Here is a 17,103-nt window from a genome sequence, read left to right as displayed (position 1 = left end):
TTAAGCTACCATTTGTGTTATAGTCAATTCCGGTCACAATAATTTGAAAACATACTGAAAAGCCACATCATGACCAAATGATTAAAGGCACAGGAAAAAGTATAAAAAATAAAGTCTGAGATTAGAAAAACCTGATGATATTTTATCTGGAAGAAAGACAATAGGGTTACTGCAAAGAAACTGTACCAGACTGGTTTGCTTAGCTTAGGAGGTAAAAGTAGAACCACTGAGTGGGAATTCTAGGGAGGCATGTTTTGGTTTCTAAACAACCTGAACAAAACAATGGACCAGACTGACTTGGAAAACTGTAACTGAGAACTCCCACAGTAAGAGAGGACTCACATAAGCTCTAAAGCACCTTCCAACTAACATCCTATGATGCAAAGATGTACATTCTAAAAGGCAATATAGCTACTTTTAAATATGTGGTAACAGTACCATATGTAACTGTAGTATTAAATGCTTATATCAGGAACTTTTAATTGACTTCAGAAAAAGATGCATTATCAAAAACCATTCAGGGGGTGCCTGGCTGGCTCAGTCAGAAGATCATGCTACTCCTAATCTCAGGATTGAGTTTAAATCCCACGCTGGGTGTAGAAATTACTTAAATAAATAAAACTTAAAAAAAAATTTTTTAAAAACCCAAACTACTCAAAACACTATCCAAGTAAAAATGGCAGGTTACAATATTTATGGTATGTCCTTCTACTGAGGACATACCATAAAACTAAGGAAAAGAAATAAAAGTGAAAATATCACTTTTAATGATAAAGCTTATTCTAATGTTCACACAAATTAGAATTCTAATTCACCTCCAAACCAAAGATCTAAGTAAAATCTGTTTTTTAAAAAAGATTTTATTTATTTATTTGAGAGGAGAGTGAGTGAGTGAGAGGGAGAAAGAGAAAGTGCGCGAGTGTGCATGCACGAACGGGAAGGAGGAGCAGAGGGAGAGGGAGAAGGAGACTCCCCGATGAGCAAGGAGCCGGATGCAGGGCTCAATCCCAGGACCCCGGGATCATGACCTGAGCCAAAGGCAGATGCTTAACCAACTGAGCCACCCAGGTGCCCCTATGTAAAATCTATGTTTAAAACAAATTAAAATATATCTATATAACCCACAATGACAAAGAATGGGACATAACAAATGAACAGAAGAGAAAATATAACAAATTTCTAGGGGAAAGAAGTGGACAGATGAGTGACAAAGCAGGACAGAGCAAAGGATAGCTTAGAGTACATTCATAGGGGATTACAGCCCAAAGTGGAGCATATCTGCCCTGTAGAATCCCAGAAAGATTAGGGATTCAATGATACCAAGTTTGATGAAGTGAGACTGAAAGCAGGAGAGATGAACCAATGCAAAGTACATATACAAACACCCATACCTTCATCCTTCCTAATCCCTGATCCTCAACAGATAAGCCAAACATCAGAGAGTGTCCCTCTGATGAAACCAAGTTAACATATGGAAAGAACAAGGGCAACTCGTTTCAGTACTTGCATCATCCCAGAGCTAAGAATATAACAATCAGAGGACCCTTGGATAACAGCTGGTTCCTGGACTACTTACCTTAAAGTGAAACTTACTGGTAAACAAGCTCTACTCATACACATAAACTGCCAGTGAGCTTTTTATTATTTTATTCTTGAATATGAATGGTAAAGATCACAGAGCATTAAAGAGTAGGACCAAAGCAAAAATAATCCTGAAGATTTAAGGCACAGAAAAGTCCTAAAAAAATTTTTTTAATGCCAATTAACAAAGTTTCAAGAAAAAATTGCATCTAAGAACCAGATGCTTGAGAAAAGGAACTTTCAGAGAATGAGAAAGAATTCTTGCTAAGTCGAAAATAAAAATTCAAAACGATGGGCGCCTGGGTGGCTCAGTCGTTAAGCGTCTGCCTTCGGCTCAGGTCATGATCCCAGGGTCCTGGGATCGAGTCCCACATCGGGCTTCCTGCTCGGCAGGAAGCCTGCTTCTCCCTCTCCCACTCCCCCTGCTTGTGTTCCGGCTCTCGCTATCTCTCTCTCTGTCAAATAAATAAATAAAATCTTTAAAAAAAAAAAAAATTCAAAACGATGATGATTTAGAAGACATTCAGAAATCTCCTAAAAAGTAGAAACACAGCTTAAAAATCAAGCATTTAGAAAGGGGGCACCTGAGTGGCTCAGCTGGTTAACTGTCTGACTCTTGATTTTGGCTCAGGTCATGATCAGGGCTGTGAGACAGAGCCCCATGTCGGGCTCTGGGCTGGGTGTGGAGCCTGCTTAAGATTCTCTCTCCTTCTCCCTTTGCCCCTCCCCCACTCTAAAAAAAAAACTTAAAAAAAAAAAAAGATAGGGTATAAGCAATTCAGTGAAATTTCAGGACAAAGGGACAATCCTAAATGCCTGTGGGGGTAGTAGCTGAACACATCTCAAGAATCAGAAAAGCATTAGACTTCACAGCACATAATGGTTAATGCAAGGAATATAGTCCAAGTTCTGAGGATAAATTATTTTCACACTAGAATTCCATAACATTAAAGCATGAGGAACAAAAAAAGGTATTTTCAGACCTATAAGTGATCGAAGTTTACCCTTCATATACACTTTACTTAAAAACACATTCCAGACAATTCAGGAAATAAATAAAAGGGAAAAACCTACACCTAGGACAGAGCAGTTCCCACTGAGTAGCCCTGAAGGGAATACTGAGAGCAATGCTGAAGGCCTAGGGAATAATCAGAGTTCATAGTGCTGCAGGAGGAAGGACAGAGGGATCAATGAGTGACATATCCAGGGTAAAAGAATTCTGATATCATCCTTAAGAATTTGGACCAGTTCAGGAAGGTGATAAGGACTGGTAATCCAAGGGGAAAAAAGAATTAGAAATTCTAGAAGAAAAAGCTGTATAAAAAAGGTGTGTATGTGGCTGGGCAGCAATGTTTTCATAGTTGTAATAATATGCTGTGTTCACCTTTACAACTTTTAAATTATTCTTTAATCAGAGAAAAGATGACAGTAATAATTATAGGACAGAATACATTATCATCACTTTCAATATGAAAATATAAAGATGGCAAAAGAAGAAATGAGGAAAAAAGAAGGGTAAGAAAGGGCACTAATACCCTTACTTGATCAAGAGGACTCAAGAAATACTCTCAGTTGACAGAACAAGAGTAAGTATGTAGGGACACGGCTTAAATTTGCAAAAGGCTTATCCAAATGTGGTACACGGATCATGATAGTATGGGAGATGAACTTCATGGTACATCTTTCTCTTGCTCTCTCTCATTCACTCAGTTACTCTTATTTATGTCAGGTGGTAACAGTTTTTTATCTCCAATAGAACAGATTTCTTTTAAAAAGGTATTTAAGCTAAAAAGTTAATTTTAATTTAAAAATAATGACAGATGTAGGAGGCAGAGAGGGCAAAAACTAGGAAAGGGTATTCAAATGAATGAAGTATGAAAAACACTCCAGTAGATAAAACTAAACTTAGGGTATTTAGTAACATAGCTATATTAGGAGAAGTGAATAAAGAACACAGAAGTAGGTGATAAGTGAGCTCTATTTCTCATCTACCATTAACAAGTTAAATTTATTTAAGACTTAATAAATAAAGCAAAACAAAGCAACATAAGCACATCATTTAGAGATAGGAACTTAACTATATACCAGGAAACAAAGTGGCCATAACAAAGCAGTCTCTTTAGGGGACGAGGCACGGGAGTGGGGAAGTGGAAAAGGCCAGGATCCATCACAAGCGCTTCTGCACCACATGACTGTTTAATGATGTGCGTCTGTGTACTGCTTTGGTAGGGGTGGGATGGACTGGGAGGAAAATCAGGTCACCAAGTCAAGTATTAGCAAGAAATATACTGAGTAAAGCCTTCTAAAGTGACTCACACTTACCTACTGGGGCCTGGGGGGCTCCAAAGCCCAAAGTGGCTGTCGTAGTATTAAATCCAGGGGCCCCAAAGGCTCCTGTACCAAGAGGCCCTCCGATCTTAGGTTGGTTGTTCCCAAACAAAGATGCCTGTCCAGCACCAAGAGCTATGGAGACAAGAGGAAAGAAAAAGCGCCACAGGAGATCCTTTGAATGTTATGCCAGAGGTCAGTTACTTAAAAATATAATACATTTGGAAACTTCATAATGACCACTCATTTCAACAAGAGTATGTAATACAGTAAATGCTAATTATTGCCAGGTACTGTGCTGAGTACATTATATACATCAGAGGCAAAATACTTAACCTCACTGTGCTTCAGTTTCCTCAACTATAACATGAGATAGTAATACACAGATATCTATCCTAAGGTTAAAATGAATAAACACATATTAAGTATTTACAAAAGGACTGGTAGATACTAATACTCATTAAATATTAGCTAGTATCTCACTTAATCTTCATAAGCCTGAAGTAGGAAATATCCACATTTAACAGATGAGAAAACTGAGGGTTTAGTAATCAGTTCAATGTCACGAATGTAGTAAATGGTGAAAATGAGGTTCAAACATTGGTGCATCTGACAATACAATCAGGGTTCTTAGCTGTTACACTATAGAAATAGAGTTTGAAAGAATTAAAAAATAATCAAGTCTCCTTAAATCTCAGTATTTGCAAGTCAAAATATGCAGATGAACCAAACACAATGTCATCTTTTTGACTAACTTATAGGCTAAACTATAGAAAACCAAACCCAATACATCTTCTTTGAACAGCAAAAGTAATACTTTCAAATATACCATCTCATGCAAACTACACCAAGACAAACGTTTTGTTTTATAAAAAGCTAAATGGGGGCACCTGGTTGGCTTAGTTAGAAGAGAGTGCAATTCTTGATCTTGTGGTCATGAGTTAGAGTCCCACTTGGAGTACAGAGATTACTTAAATAATAAAACTTAAAAAAAAAAGAAAAGAAAAGAAAAGCTAAATGCCTTGTGATGTGCTTACTGAGCAGACTCAAGTTTCATCATGAATCAGACCGGATGGAATAAAAACTTATTTTCACCAAGGGGAAACCCACTGCAGAAACTTATGTTTTAAAGCCTAATGAATCTTGCTTATGGATCTTGTTGTGGCAGTGAAAATGGGACGAATTTATTTAGAATAAATTATTGGCATAAAAATTTTTTAAAAATTTCCATCACCTCCTCCTCAAAAAGTTACTGGCAATTTAGAAGATCTAAAGTTCCTTTTAACGCAACAATGCATCTTGAATGATAAAATCATTTCAAAGATATAATACTTAGAGGTCAAAAATATCGAGGGACACCTGGGTGGCTCAGTTAAGCTTCCGAGACTTGATTTCACAGCTCAGGTCATGATCTCAGAGTTGTGAAATTGAGCCCCCCCACTGGGCTCTGCACTCAGTGTGGAGCCTGCTTGAGATTCTCTCTCTCTCCCCCTCTGCACCTGCTTGCACTCTCTTTCTAAAATAAGTAAAATCTTAAAAAAAAAAAAAAAATCGAATATGAACTGCTTTACGATAAAAAAAAAAGACAGGAAGTCTATACTCAGAGAATCCATACAATATAAATTAGTGAGGGTAACTACTGAATGGACAAAACATTCCTTAACTGTATAACCTCATTAATAACAAGACAACAATGTAGCGAAGGGATTATTTCTCCCAAAGCCCAGCCTTAGAATAGGAAATAAGACTCCTTTTAAAGTTGCAAACCAGGGGCACCTGGGTGGCTCAGTCCTTAAGCATCTGCCTTCGGCTCAGGTCATGATCCCAGGGTACTGGGATCAAGCCCCCCATCGGGTTCCCCGCTCAGCGGGAAGCCTGCTTCTCCCTCTCCCGCTATCCCTGCTTGTGTTCCCTCTCTCGCTGTGTCTCTCTCTGTCATACAAATAAATAAAATCTTTAATAAATAAATAAATAAAGTTGCAAACCATTAGAAATTGGTGAAAATTCCAAGAAAAACTGAAATTACTTCCTTGAAGGACATAGTTTACAGTACAAATTTCAGAATTCTTTATTTTTCCAGGTAACAAATACCTCTTTACCCCCTGAACAAAAACTTAGAAGAAACCCAAATATATAAAACAGACAGGGACGCCTGAGTGGCTCAGTCAGTTAAGCATCTGCCTTTGGCTCAGGTCATGATCCCAGGTTCCTGGGATCAAGTCCAACATCAGGATCCTTGCTCAGTGGGGAGCCCGCTTCTCTCTCTGCCTGCTCCCCCTGTTGTGCGCACTCTCTCTCTCTCTCACAAATAAATGAAATCTTTTTAAAAAAATAAAAAAATAAAATGGACAAAAATTTCTCATCTGGATGGGTGTGTATTTCCCTCACCTTTGTAGCAGTCCTTGATGAAGAACCATGAAACAGTCTAAAAACCACTGTTACTTCAATAAGCCAAAAAAGAATAAAAAAGGCACTGGGAGGTTCAGGTGACCTGGAAAGAGACTGTCATAAAGTGACCTATCTGCATACTGTTGCAATTTATTAACAAAAAAATACGCATTTTATCCAGAGCTATCTCCTATTATGTAAATGAATTTTTATGCTTAATGAAAGGACCTACTAATAGTCCACAAGTTAAGGGACACTCTGATGGAAGATGTCAATTTATAAAATGTGGTGTATTTATAATTAGTTGTAGGAATCATAAAGCAGATATATGGGGAGCACCATGGTAATAGTGGCCCTAGAAACTCCAAGGATACTCAAGAGAAAAGCGAAAATGGTTATATTCCTTTTGAGATCTTCTAATAAACATTAAAATTTAATTTTATTTATGGTATCTATTACTTTGGGTAAATTTTTCTGCGTATACCTTAGCAACAATGAACTTTACTACATGTACCCTTAAACTTATTACTTCATGGAAAATTTTTAAGAACTAAAATTTCTTTTTTTTTTTTTAAAAAGATTTTATTTATTCATTTGAGACAAAGAGATACAGAGAGAGAGCATGAACGTGGAGAGGCAGAGGCAGAGGGAGAGGGAGAAGCAGACTCTCCACTGAGCTGGGAGCCCAACGTGGGACTCGATCCCAGGACTCTGGGATCATGACCTGAGCTGAAGGCAGACGCTTAACCATCTGAGCCACCCACGCGCCCCAAGAACTAAAATTTCTTAATATTACCAAGTAACTACCGAGAAAATGCCATACTATTGATAGTGCCAATGACAGTTAATATCACTGACAAATCAGAAACTTATACTCCCATGATTTAATGAGTGTTCCTTAGTCCGAGCACATCAGGTGGGAAAATATCACACACCAAAGAATAACATAAAATGTTTTATAGGAAAATTTGTTATAGGAAATTTTACCTTTGCTGAGGTAGGAGTCTGAATCTCTATCACTCAAAATAAAAGGAGTATGAATCTCCATCACTCAAAAAAAAAGGTGCACAGAATACCCACTTAGCTAGTGCCCCAAAAAGACATCACCCAAAGCTACAGTGCTATTCTACTTGTGATACCATGAAATGCAGAGTTCATGAACGTGGGTATTTACATATAACATCTCAAGACACACTGCTCTCAAAGCCTAAAGTCTGCTTTAGCAGAGGTGACCATCAAAGAATTCCAACAGTGTATGCATGGTGGTTCACAGAACTTTCATTTCCCTACATGATCTATTGCTGCTAAGGTTGGAGGTGTAAAATTCTTTACTGATTGTATTTGGGTTTTAGTTTATACAAACAAAGCATGAATGAGGGATATATTACAGCAGTAAAAATGTTATCTGTTGTCTCTGAGGTAGAATTACTTAAGGAAAACTGAACATATTCAAATAAATAAAAAGGCTGAGAAATTACATTATCGTGGAAGAGATGATGATAGCATTAGAAAAAGCTATACGACATTACATAACTTGGGACTATAGGAGAAGGCACTGCTAATAACCTGCAAGACCTAGAAGCCAAAAAGGAAAGAATGACAACTTTAACCACATAAAAATAAAACATGTGGAGCTCCTGGGTGGCTCAGTTGTTAAGCGTCTGCCTTCGGCTCAGGTCATGATCCCAGGGTCCTGGGATCGAGCCCTGCATCTGGCTCCCTGCTCCGCGGGAAGCCTACTTCTCCCTTTCCCACTCCCCCTGCTTGTGTTCCCTCTCTGTGTCTCTCTCTGTCAAATAAATAAATAAAATCTTTAAAAAAAGTAAAATAAAAATAAAATAAAACTTGAACATGACGATACCATAAAATTAAATGGTAAACTTAAACACTTGGTGGAAATATCTGTAACAGACACTAAAGTAGCGTCTTACCTGAGCTTTAGGTTTATGGTTCACAAACTGTCTAGGTTGGTCAAAATTACCCTTGAAAAAGCTTGTAATTTGCCCACGCCAAAGCTAATTTTACCTCCAGGATTAGAAAAGAACACTGATGTCAGATGACATATTCTGCTTAAGTTTAGGGTTCACACTACACAAAAAACTACAGCTTTTTAATTTTTATTTCTTGTAAAATATATGTGATAGAATTTGGATAAGTTAAAAAGTTCAAATAAAACTCTACCATACAACCCAAAAGAGTTAATATCCACAATATATAAAGCTCTCTCAAAAATAGATGAAGAAACAATGATCAAATATTATGAATAAGGAATTAAGATTCAAATGGCCAGTAAACATACATAAGGGTATCCTTCATCAGTAATCAGTGAAGTGCAAATCAGAATACACCAATTTCCACTATCATGCATGTAAAGATGAAAAAGTCCAACAATATGGAAAAGTATGGGGAAAATGAGCACTTTAATACAATGAGAGCAAAAATTCAATTGGCATTCTTTTTGGAAGGCAAATTAGCAAGACTGACCAAAATTCAAAATGTGTGTATCTTCTGACCCAATTCCAACGATCAATCCCACAGTAATACTAACACATACAAAATTATGTAACAAAGATCTTCACTATTGCATTGCTAATATCAAATAACTCAAATGTCTACTAAAAGGGGAAAACTGAATTATGTTAGGTGTATGTATTTATGTGTCATGTGTATATACGCACATATATACACAATGGAATACCAAACAGTTATTTTTAAAGAATAAGTCAGATCTATATATATACTGACCAAAGAAAAAACTATATGCCCAAAATGTCATGGGAAATGAAAAAATGAAATACAGAATACCATGTAAGGCAGTTGCTTTCAGTTTGAAACATTTTTGACTGTAGCACACAATATGAAATACACGGAGACCCATAACACACACACACACACAACTAAAACAAAAATTAAATGATATTTAACCTTACTTTGTAAATGAGTTTCCCATTCTATTATTTTTTTCCTTAAATGCTGTTTGCAGCCCACTATATAACTATTACATCCAACTAACGTACCTCAGCCTTTGGTTTAAAAAAACCACTCATGGAGGATATGGTTTCTATTTAAGAAGATAATAGAAAATACATAAAACACACATGTACAACTGTATGTGTTTGTACACATTTGAAAAATGTATAAAATGAAAAAAACGTATAAAATGTAAAGGAGTCTGACAAGAACACGCCAAACTTTCAATAGCTGTTACTTCACAACTGATATACGTTGACTTATCATACTTCTGTATTGTTGAATTTTTTTTAAAGCACTTATATCTTTTATTTAAAAAAGAAAATGGGGTGCCTGGGTGGCTCAGTTGGTTAAGCGACTGCCTTCGGCTCAGGTCATGATCCTGGAGTCCCTGGATCGAGTCCCGCATCGGGCTCCCTGCTCGGCGGGGAGCCTGCTTCTCCCTCTGATCCTCCCCCATCTCATGTGCTCTCATTCTCTCTGTCTCAAATAAATAAATAAAATCTTTAAAAAAATAAAAATAAAAAAAATAAAATAAAAAAAATAAAAAAGAAAATGGAAGGAAATAGTTCATAGAGTATAAAATGAGGTTCTATTAAAAAGGAAAGGACAGGGGTGCCTGGCTGGCTGAGTTGGTGGAGCATACAACTACAACTCTTGATCTCAGGGTTGTGGGTTCAAGCCCCACATTGGGTATAGAGATTGCTGAGTAGTAAAATCTTAAAAAAAAAAGAGAGAGAGAGAGAGAGATGAAAGATAAGTGATCAGAGCCTAGTAGCAAAGACAACAGATAACTGGATAGTGGAAGCAGAGACCATGGAAATAAATGGTTTGCTACTAAATGACCACACACCCACGGTCAGATGACTTGGGAAACAGACAAAACTATATGCTTTAACAACCTTGTTGGAACTGTACATGCTGTTATTCATTTATGACCACTACCACTCTCATATTGCTTAAAACAGTTTGGCAGGCAGAAGGGTCAATGTCTTCAAAGGCACTAAAAAATAAATTATCAATAGTAGGAACAGAGACAAAGGTATGACAGCTCTACATCAAGGTGGAAAGAACTGAGAGGTATGCACAGACCTTATTAAAACCTCAGAGTATTTGCTAATTACTTCAACTAATGCTCTTACTGCTCTCTCTTACTATAAGGGTAATAAAGCTTACTTGATTAACAGTTCAAAGTCTCAAATGCCTTCCTGTTACAAAGGCAGCACAAGGGAACTGAAAGTTAATAATGCCATCATAATGACAAGTCTCACATTAAATACTAAAAATCCCAGATAGACTAGGACTATCAGAAAAAAAAACATTTTATAGAAAGGGAGCATATAACTTTTAAGATAAAACGTCCAAATGTTTTAAAACCTGGTAAAGCAAAACTGCTGGGAATGTTTTGTAAGTCCATTTGTGAAAATGCAAATCTAGTCCTCTTATTCCCAGGCATATGATCAAACAGGTCTTAAGTTCCAGCAATTAGAAAGCCAAGCTGTGTTACTTCCTAAATCTCATGGTACAGTTCCTTACCTGTTCCAAATCCTGCACCAAGCCCAGTTCCCAGAGTCCCAGGTCCTGGTTTACTTCCAAAAATACTACTCCCACTGGTGTTTGTGCCAAAACCTAGAAGGACAAAAGATGAGTGGACTGTACTGTTAACACAACTCTCAATTTCCTATACAAGGGAATTTTTAAAAAGGCAGTCTGACTCTAAGCTTTGCATCCTGTCAGTTATTAATATTTAGAAATTGTAAATGGTAAGCTTAACTTAACCTTTTTAAAGAATTTTAATTTTGATGCCTATAAACAGACCCCAAAATCTTCCTATTTAATTATGTTTCAGACTTGAAATATTCAATACCGGATAATATCCATTAAAGTGATTGTGCTTGAGCATATACAATCCCTTTGTAAGACTCAGAGCCTCAAACCTATTTTTCATGTCTAATTAATGGAAGAAAAATGCATTCCCTCAAACTTTCACTAAAAATAAGACAGTCGGGGTGCCTAACTGGCTCAGTCAGTAGAGCACGTGGCTCTTGATCTCAGCATCGTGAATTTGAGCCCCACAATGGGTAGAGATTACTTAAATAAATAAACCTTAATATATATATATATTAAAAATAAGACAATCTCAAAGACACTTTACTGAAGCTAAAGGTTCTTGCTAATAGAAATTTACCTATAAAAATCTCTACAGTAGGGCGCCTGGGTGGCTCAGTCGTTAGGCGTCTGCCTTCAGCTCGGGTCATGCTCCCAGGGTCCGGGGATCAAGTCCCACATCGGGCTCCCTGCTCTCAGCAGAAAGCCTGCTTCTCCCTCTCCCACTCCCCCTGCTTGTGTTCCTCCTCTAGCTATCTCTCTCTCTGTGTCAAATGAATGGATAAAATCTTTAAAAAAAAAAAAAAAATCTCCACAGTAGCTTTGGTTTTGAACAGATGAACCTTGTATGGGCAGTAATGTGTGGCTGGCTGATCACACAGGAGGAAATTTAATGGTGTCATACTCAATCAACTCATAGGAGCACTCAAGGACTTAACTAGCTGATATTAAAAGAGAAAATAATCTATAAATAACTTTTCTTGGGTTGAACTGTTTCATTATCAGAGATGATGGAGAGTTAAAGAAATCATCCTCCTTCACTATGACCTCCCATCTAGAGAAAATCCTATGATTCCCCTTGAAAATCCACAGGTTTCACCAAAAGACACCTCTACTGCATTATTGCTATTATTTCCCTTTTGTTCAGGTATGTCCACGAAGTTTCTGCACTCCTTTTGTAGCTAAATATCAACAAAACATCCAATCAGCATATCATTAATCTTTTTTTTTTTTAAATACAGATTTTAATCATTAAAGAATCTCTACACCCAACATTGGGCTCGAACTCAAGACCCCGAGATCAAGAGTTGCATGCTCCAGGGGCACCTGGGTGGCTCAGTCAGTTGAGCATCTGACTCTTCGTTTCGGCTCAGGTCATCTCATGGGTTGTGGGATCAAGCCCTGCGTTGGGCTCCGCACTTGGAGGGGAGTTTGCTTGAGGATTCTCTCCCTCTGCTCCTCCCCCAACTCAATGGAGTGCACATGCGCGCACGCTCTCTCTAAAATAAATAAATAAATCTTTATAAAAGAAAAAGAGTTGCATGCTCTACTGACTGAGCCAGCCAGGCGTCCCATCATTAATCTCTTGATAAGAGGGGGAAAAAAAAAATCAATCACTGGCCAGCAAACCTTGTTCATGGAACACTCAGAAGTCTTTTTAAAAGGTATCATGGAGGGGATCAAGTACGAAAGATAACAGAGTAAAGAGAGTATCCTGAAATATAGGACACTATCACCAACTAAGAATGTTATAGTTAGTCATGCCAATATCTGGATTATCTCAATGAAAGCAAAGAATTTAAACAGTTTGAAAATATATTTCTAATGTCACTTAAAAATGCATGGAATCTGACATAATCTGACACATTTTAAATCATACATTCACTAAAAATTTTCTTCAATTGTGCTAATTAATAGCTATGCCACAAAATGGGAGTACTGCTACTCAAGCACAATTTTTTTTAAAGAAGGAGAAAAAAACAGAAAAAATGTACTTGGAGATACTCTTTTTCTTTTTGAGTTAAAATTTAACCAGAAAGGATCTTCCAGCCCAGTAAACAGCAGAAAATAAGATATTTGTGAGCTACCTCAAACCCACACGAGGGAAATAAGTCCCAACTTACACTGTTTATACCACACATTTCCTCCGATTCTAACTGACAAAAGTTGATCAACTCTGTTATTTCAAAACAATTTTTAAATGAAAATTAAGGATGATTAATTAATGGTCAATTAATTTACAACAAAGGAGTTAAGCATATACAATAGGGAAGGACAGTCTTTCCAATTAATGGTGCTGGGAAAACTGGACAGCAAAAGAATGAAACTGGACCACCATCTTACACCATAAACAAAAATTAAAGACTTGAACTCTAAGACGTGAAAGTATAAAACCCCTAGAAGAAAACATGGGCATTAAGCTCCTTAATATCTGTCTTGGCCAAAACCAGAGAGGGAGGCAAACCATAAGAGACTCTTAATCTCAGGAAACAAACTGAGGGTTGCTGGAGTGGAGAGGGGTGGGAGGGATGGGGTGGCTGGGTGATGGACACTGGGGAGGGTATGTACTACGGCGAGCGCTGTGAATTGTGTAAGACTGATGAATCACAGACCTGTACCCCTGAAACAAATAATACATTATATGTTAATTAAAAAAAAAATCTGTCTTGGCAATGATTTTTTGGATGTGACACCAAAAGCAAAGGCAACAAAAGCAGAAAGAAACAACTGGGACTACATCAAACTAAAAAGCTTCTGTACAGCAAAGGAAACCATCAACAAAATGAAAAGGTAACCTACTGAATAGGGGAAAATATTTGCAAATCATAGATCTGATAAGAGGTTAATATCCAAAATACATAAAGAACTCAATCCAGTAGCAAAAACACAATCTAATTAAAAATGGGCAGAGGATCTGAGTTGTTCTCTTTACAAAGAAGACATACAGATGGCCAAAAGACATATGCAAAGATGCTCCACATCATTAATCATCAGGGAAATGCAAATCAAAACCACAACGAGGTTATCACCTCACACCTATTAGAATGGCTATTATCAAAAAGACAAAAAATAACAAGTGTTGGTAAAAATGTGGAGAAAAGGGAACCCTTGGTGCACCACTGGTGAGCATGTAAATTGGTGTAGACACTGTGGGAAAGAGTATGGAGGGTCCTCAAAAAAATTAAAAATATAGATTCCATATGATCTAACAATCCCACTTCTGGGTATTTATCCAAAGAAAACTAAAAAACTAACCCAGGAAGACACGCACCCCCATATTCACTGCAGCATTATTTACAATAGCCAAAATACAGGAAATAACCTAAACAGCCATTGATGGATAAATGGATAAAAATGTGATATATACATATAATGGATTATTATTATTCAGCTGTAAAGGACAATGAAATCTTGCCATTTGTGACAACATGGATGGAATTTGAAAGCATTATGCTAAGTGAAATAAGCCATACAGAGAAAGACAAATACTGCAGGATCTCACTTGTATGTGTAATCTTATAAAACACACACAAAAAAACAGCTTATAGATACAGACAATAGATTGGTGGTTGCCAGAAGAAGGTGATGGGGGGATGGGTGAAATGGGTGAAAGGGGATCTAAAGGTACAAACTTCCAGTTATAAAATAAATAAGTCATGGGGATGTAATGTACAGCATGGTGACGATAGTTAATACCGTCTTGCATATTTGAAAGTTGCTAAAATAGTAATCCTAAAAGTTCTCATCATACACACAAGAAAAACGTATAACTACGTACGGTAACATGTTAACTAGTCTTACTGTTAACATGTTAACATGTTAGTAACATGTTAACTAGTCTTATATGATTCGGCAGAAATACCAAATCATATGTCCTACGCCTGAAACTACTGTTATATTTCAATTATATCGCAATTTAGAAAAATGAGCTTTAAAAAAAAAAAAAATGTTTAAGTATACAAATAGCTCCTTAACTGTCCACTTAACCATATAGTATGGAAGAATCACTGATTTATTGCCCAGCACCATCTTATCAATACCCAAAGAATCAATCTTTTTATTTTTATTTTTTTTTAAAGATTTTATTTATTTGTCAGAGAGATAGAGAGCACAAGCAGGGGGAGCGGCAGGCAGAGGGAGAGGGAGAAGCAGGCTCCCCACTGAGCAGGTAGCCTGATGTGGGCTGGGATCATGACCTGAGCGGAAGGCAGACGCTTAACCATCTGAGCCACCCAGGCGTCCCAGAAGCAATCTTTTTAAACTGTTGCTCACAAGTGTTGACATACTGTCTGTAGTTCCTCTCCTGAAACAATTCTACTCCTCCATTCATTCGGAAATTCAGACACTATCTTATACTCATTTAATCTTAAACCCGTCCCTCCCAGGAATAATCATTTACTAAGAAAATAAGCTGATGACTCTAAAGAATGACTTAAGGATCTCACAACACCAACTGTAGCAGCAGGTACCCCAACCTTTAACTCTGTGAATTAATCAGCAGCCAAATGAAACAAAATCCCGTAATGGATGTGTGACTAACAATATAATGATGCTCTAAATCTTTGTATAATCTTACCCCATTTCCAGATTTGTTATATGGCTTATTTCCAAATCAGAAGACTCTGTCCACAAACTCAAAGTTGACAGCTTCCCAAGAAAACAAGAATATCAAAGAAAGCCTTACTTAGATAGGATCCCTCAAGGGTAGTAATGGGATGTTAAATTCACCCAAGAGTAGAACAAAACTTGCTACCATGCAACCCCCATCTGACTTAGAAGGAATCCTTACTCTTAGGGCCCCATTTATTCACTCATTAATTCATTTAACCAAGTTTTAGTGAGTACCTATTCTATGCCAGGCACTAGGTCAAAACTGGGGATTAAAAAAGGAAAAAAAATTAGAACAATTAAGATTCATCACATAAGCTAGTGAGGCATATTGGATAAAAATGAAATCTTTCACTTTCAAAACATCAAACATGAATATAAATGTATTTATACAACAACAACAAAATCTCCAAACAAATCAGAAATTTGCAATGATGAAGAACATCAAGCATATTTCAGAAGTCTAGCCCATTTTATCACTTTAGCCTATATAAGCACCCACCTAAAAACAATGTTTGGTTTTTTTCTGAGCATGAAGCATGCACCAAAAAACACGCATTTTCAAAGGAAGGGAAAATTGGTTCTTGAGGGGCTAAATGAATCATAGCTATACAATGGCTTATGGCCCTCCAAAGGGCCACAGTACATAAACAGATAAACAGAACACATGCGGTATTAAAATCTCACAGGGTGAGAAGAAGATTACAAAGCTTTTGGGGGAAGGAGTGACAGTGATGAAAAAAGACTGAAAAACTCTAATTTAACCTTTAAATATCTTTCCCATCTTAATTTTATAAAATAAACAAGTACTCAAAATAGATACCCATGCTAACCAAGCCCAATGCCTCAAAACCACTCTTTCATAATCAAAAAGAATTAATAGTTGAAATGATAATCACTACTAGGAGTGAGTGAGCAACACAACAAAAAAGGTTAAAAAAATCAAATTAAAGGGGCACCTGGGTGGTGCAGTTAGTTAAGCGTGAACTCTTGGTTTCACTTCAGGTCATGATCTCTGGGTCACTCAGCACGGAGTCTGCTTGGGGACTCTCTCTCCCTCTCCCTCAACACCCTTCTCCCCGCGCTCATGTTCTCTCTCTAAAATAAACACATAAATCTTTTAAAAAATCAAATCGAGGGCGCCTGGGTGGCTCAGTCGATTAAGCGTCTGCCTTCGACTCAGGTCATGATCCCAGGGTCCTGGGATAGAGCTGCACACCAGGCTCCATGCTCAGTGGGGAGCTTCCTTCTCCCTCTCTCTTTCTCTCAAATAAATAAATAAATAAATAAATAAAATCTTCATTAAAAAAATAAATAAGGGCGCCTGGGTGGCTTGGTTGGTTAAGTGTCTACCTTCAGCTCAGGTCATGATCCCAGGGTCCTGGGATCGAGTCCCACATCAGGCTCCCTACTCAGCGGGGAGTCTGCTTCTCCCTCTGCCCTTTCCCCTGCTCGTGATCTCTATCAAATAAATAAAATCTTTAAAAATAATAATTAATTAATAAAATTAAGTACAAAAATTTAGGAATTGGTACCTATTTCTTTCACATATGCATTTCTGTAAAAACATATCACCTTCTAACAGATTCTTAATGTAGTCTCTTTCTCTAGTACACTATA

The 17,103-nt window shown here is 37.3% G+C and overlaps 1 protein-coding gene across 5 annotated transcripts in view; it reads right to left on the bottom strand.

Annotated features, from left to right (window-relative positions):
- NUP98 (nucleoporin 98 and 96 precursor) overlaps nt 1-17,103 on the bottom strand; it is a 122,080-nt gene that overhangs the window by 68,067 nt on the left and 36,910 nt on the right. For all 5 annotated transcript variants that reach the window (XM_032426811.1, XM_032426815.1, XM_032426816.1 and 2 more), the window contains 2 exons: nt 10,804-10,896; nt 3,904-4,044 (listed from right to left, as the gene is read on the bottom strand). In XM_032426811.1, coding sequence (XP_032282702.1) covers nt 3,904-4,044; nt 10,804-10,896 — 234 coding nt within the window. The remainder of the gene's footprint in view (nt 1-3,903; nt 4,045-10,803; nt 10,897-17,103) is intronic.

Source organism: Phoca vitulina, unplaced genomic scaffold (genome assembly GCF_004348235.1).
Source record: "Phoca vitulina isolate PV1807 unplaced genomic scaffold, GSC_HSeal_1.0 scaffold36, whole genome shotgun sequence".
In the NCBI taxonomy this organism is placed as follows: Eukaryota; Metazoa; Chordata; class Mammalia; order Carnivora; family Phocidae; genus Phoca; species Phoca vitulina.
Note: the sequence above shows the minus strand (reverse complement) of the source record. Positions and strands in the feature narration are given on the sequence as shown.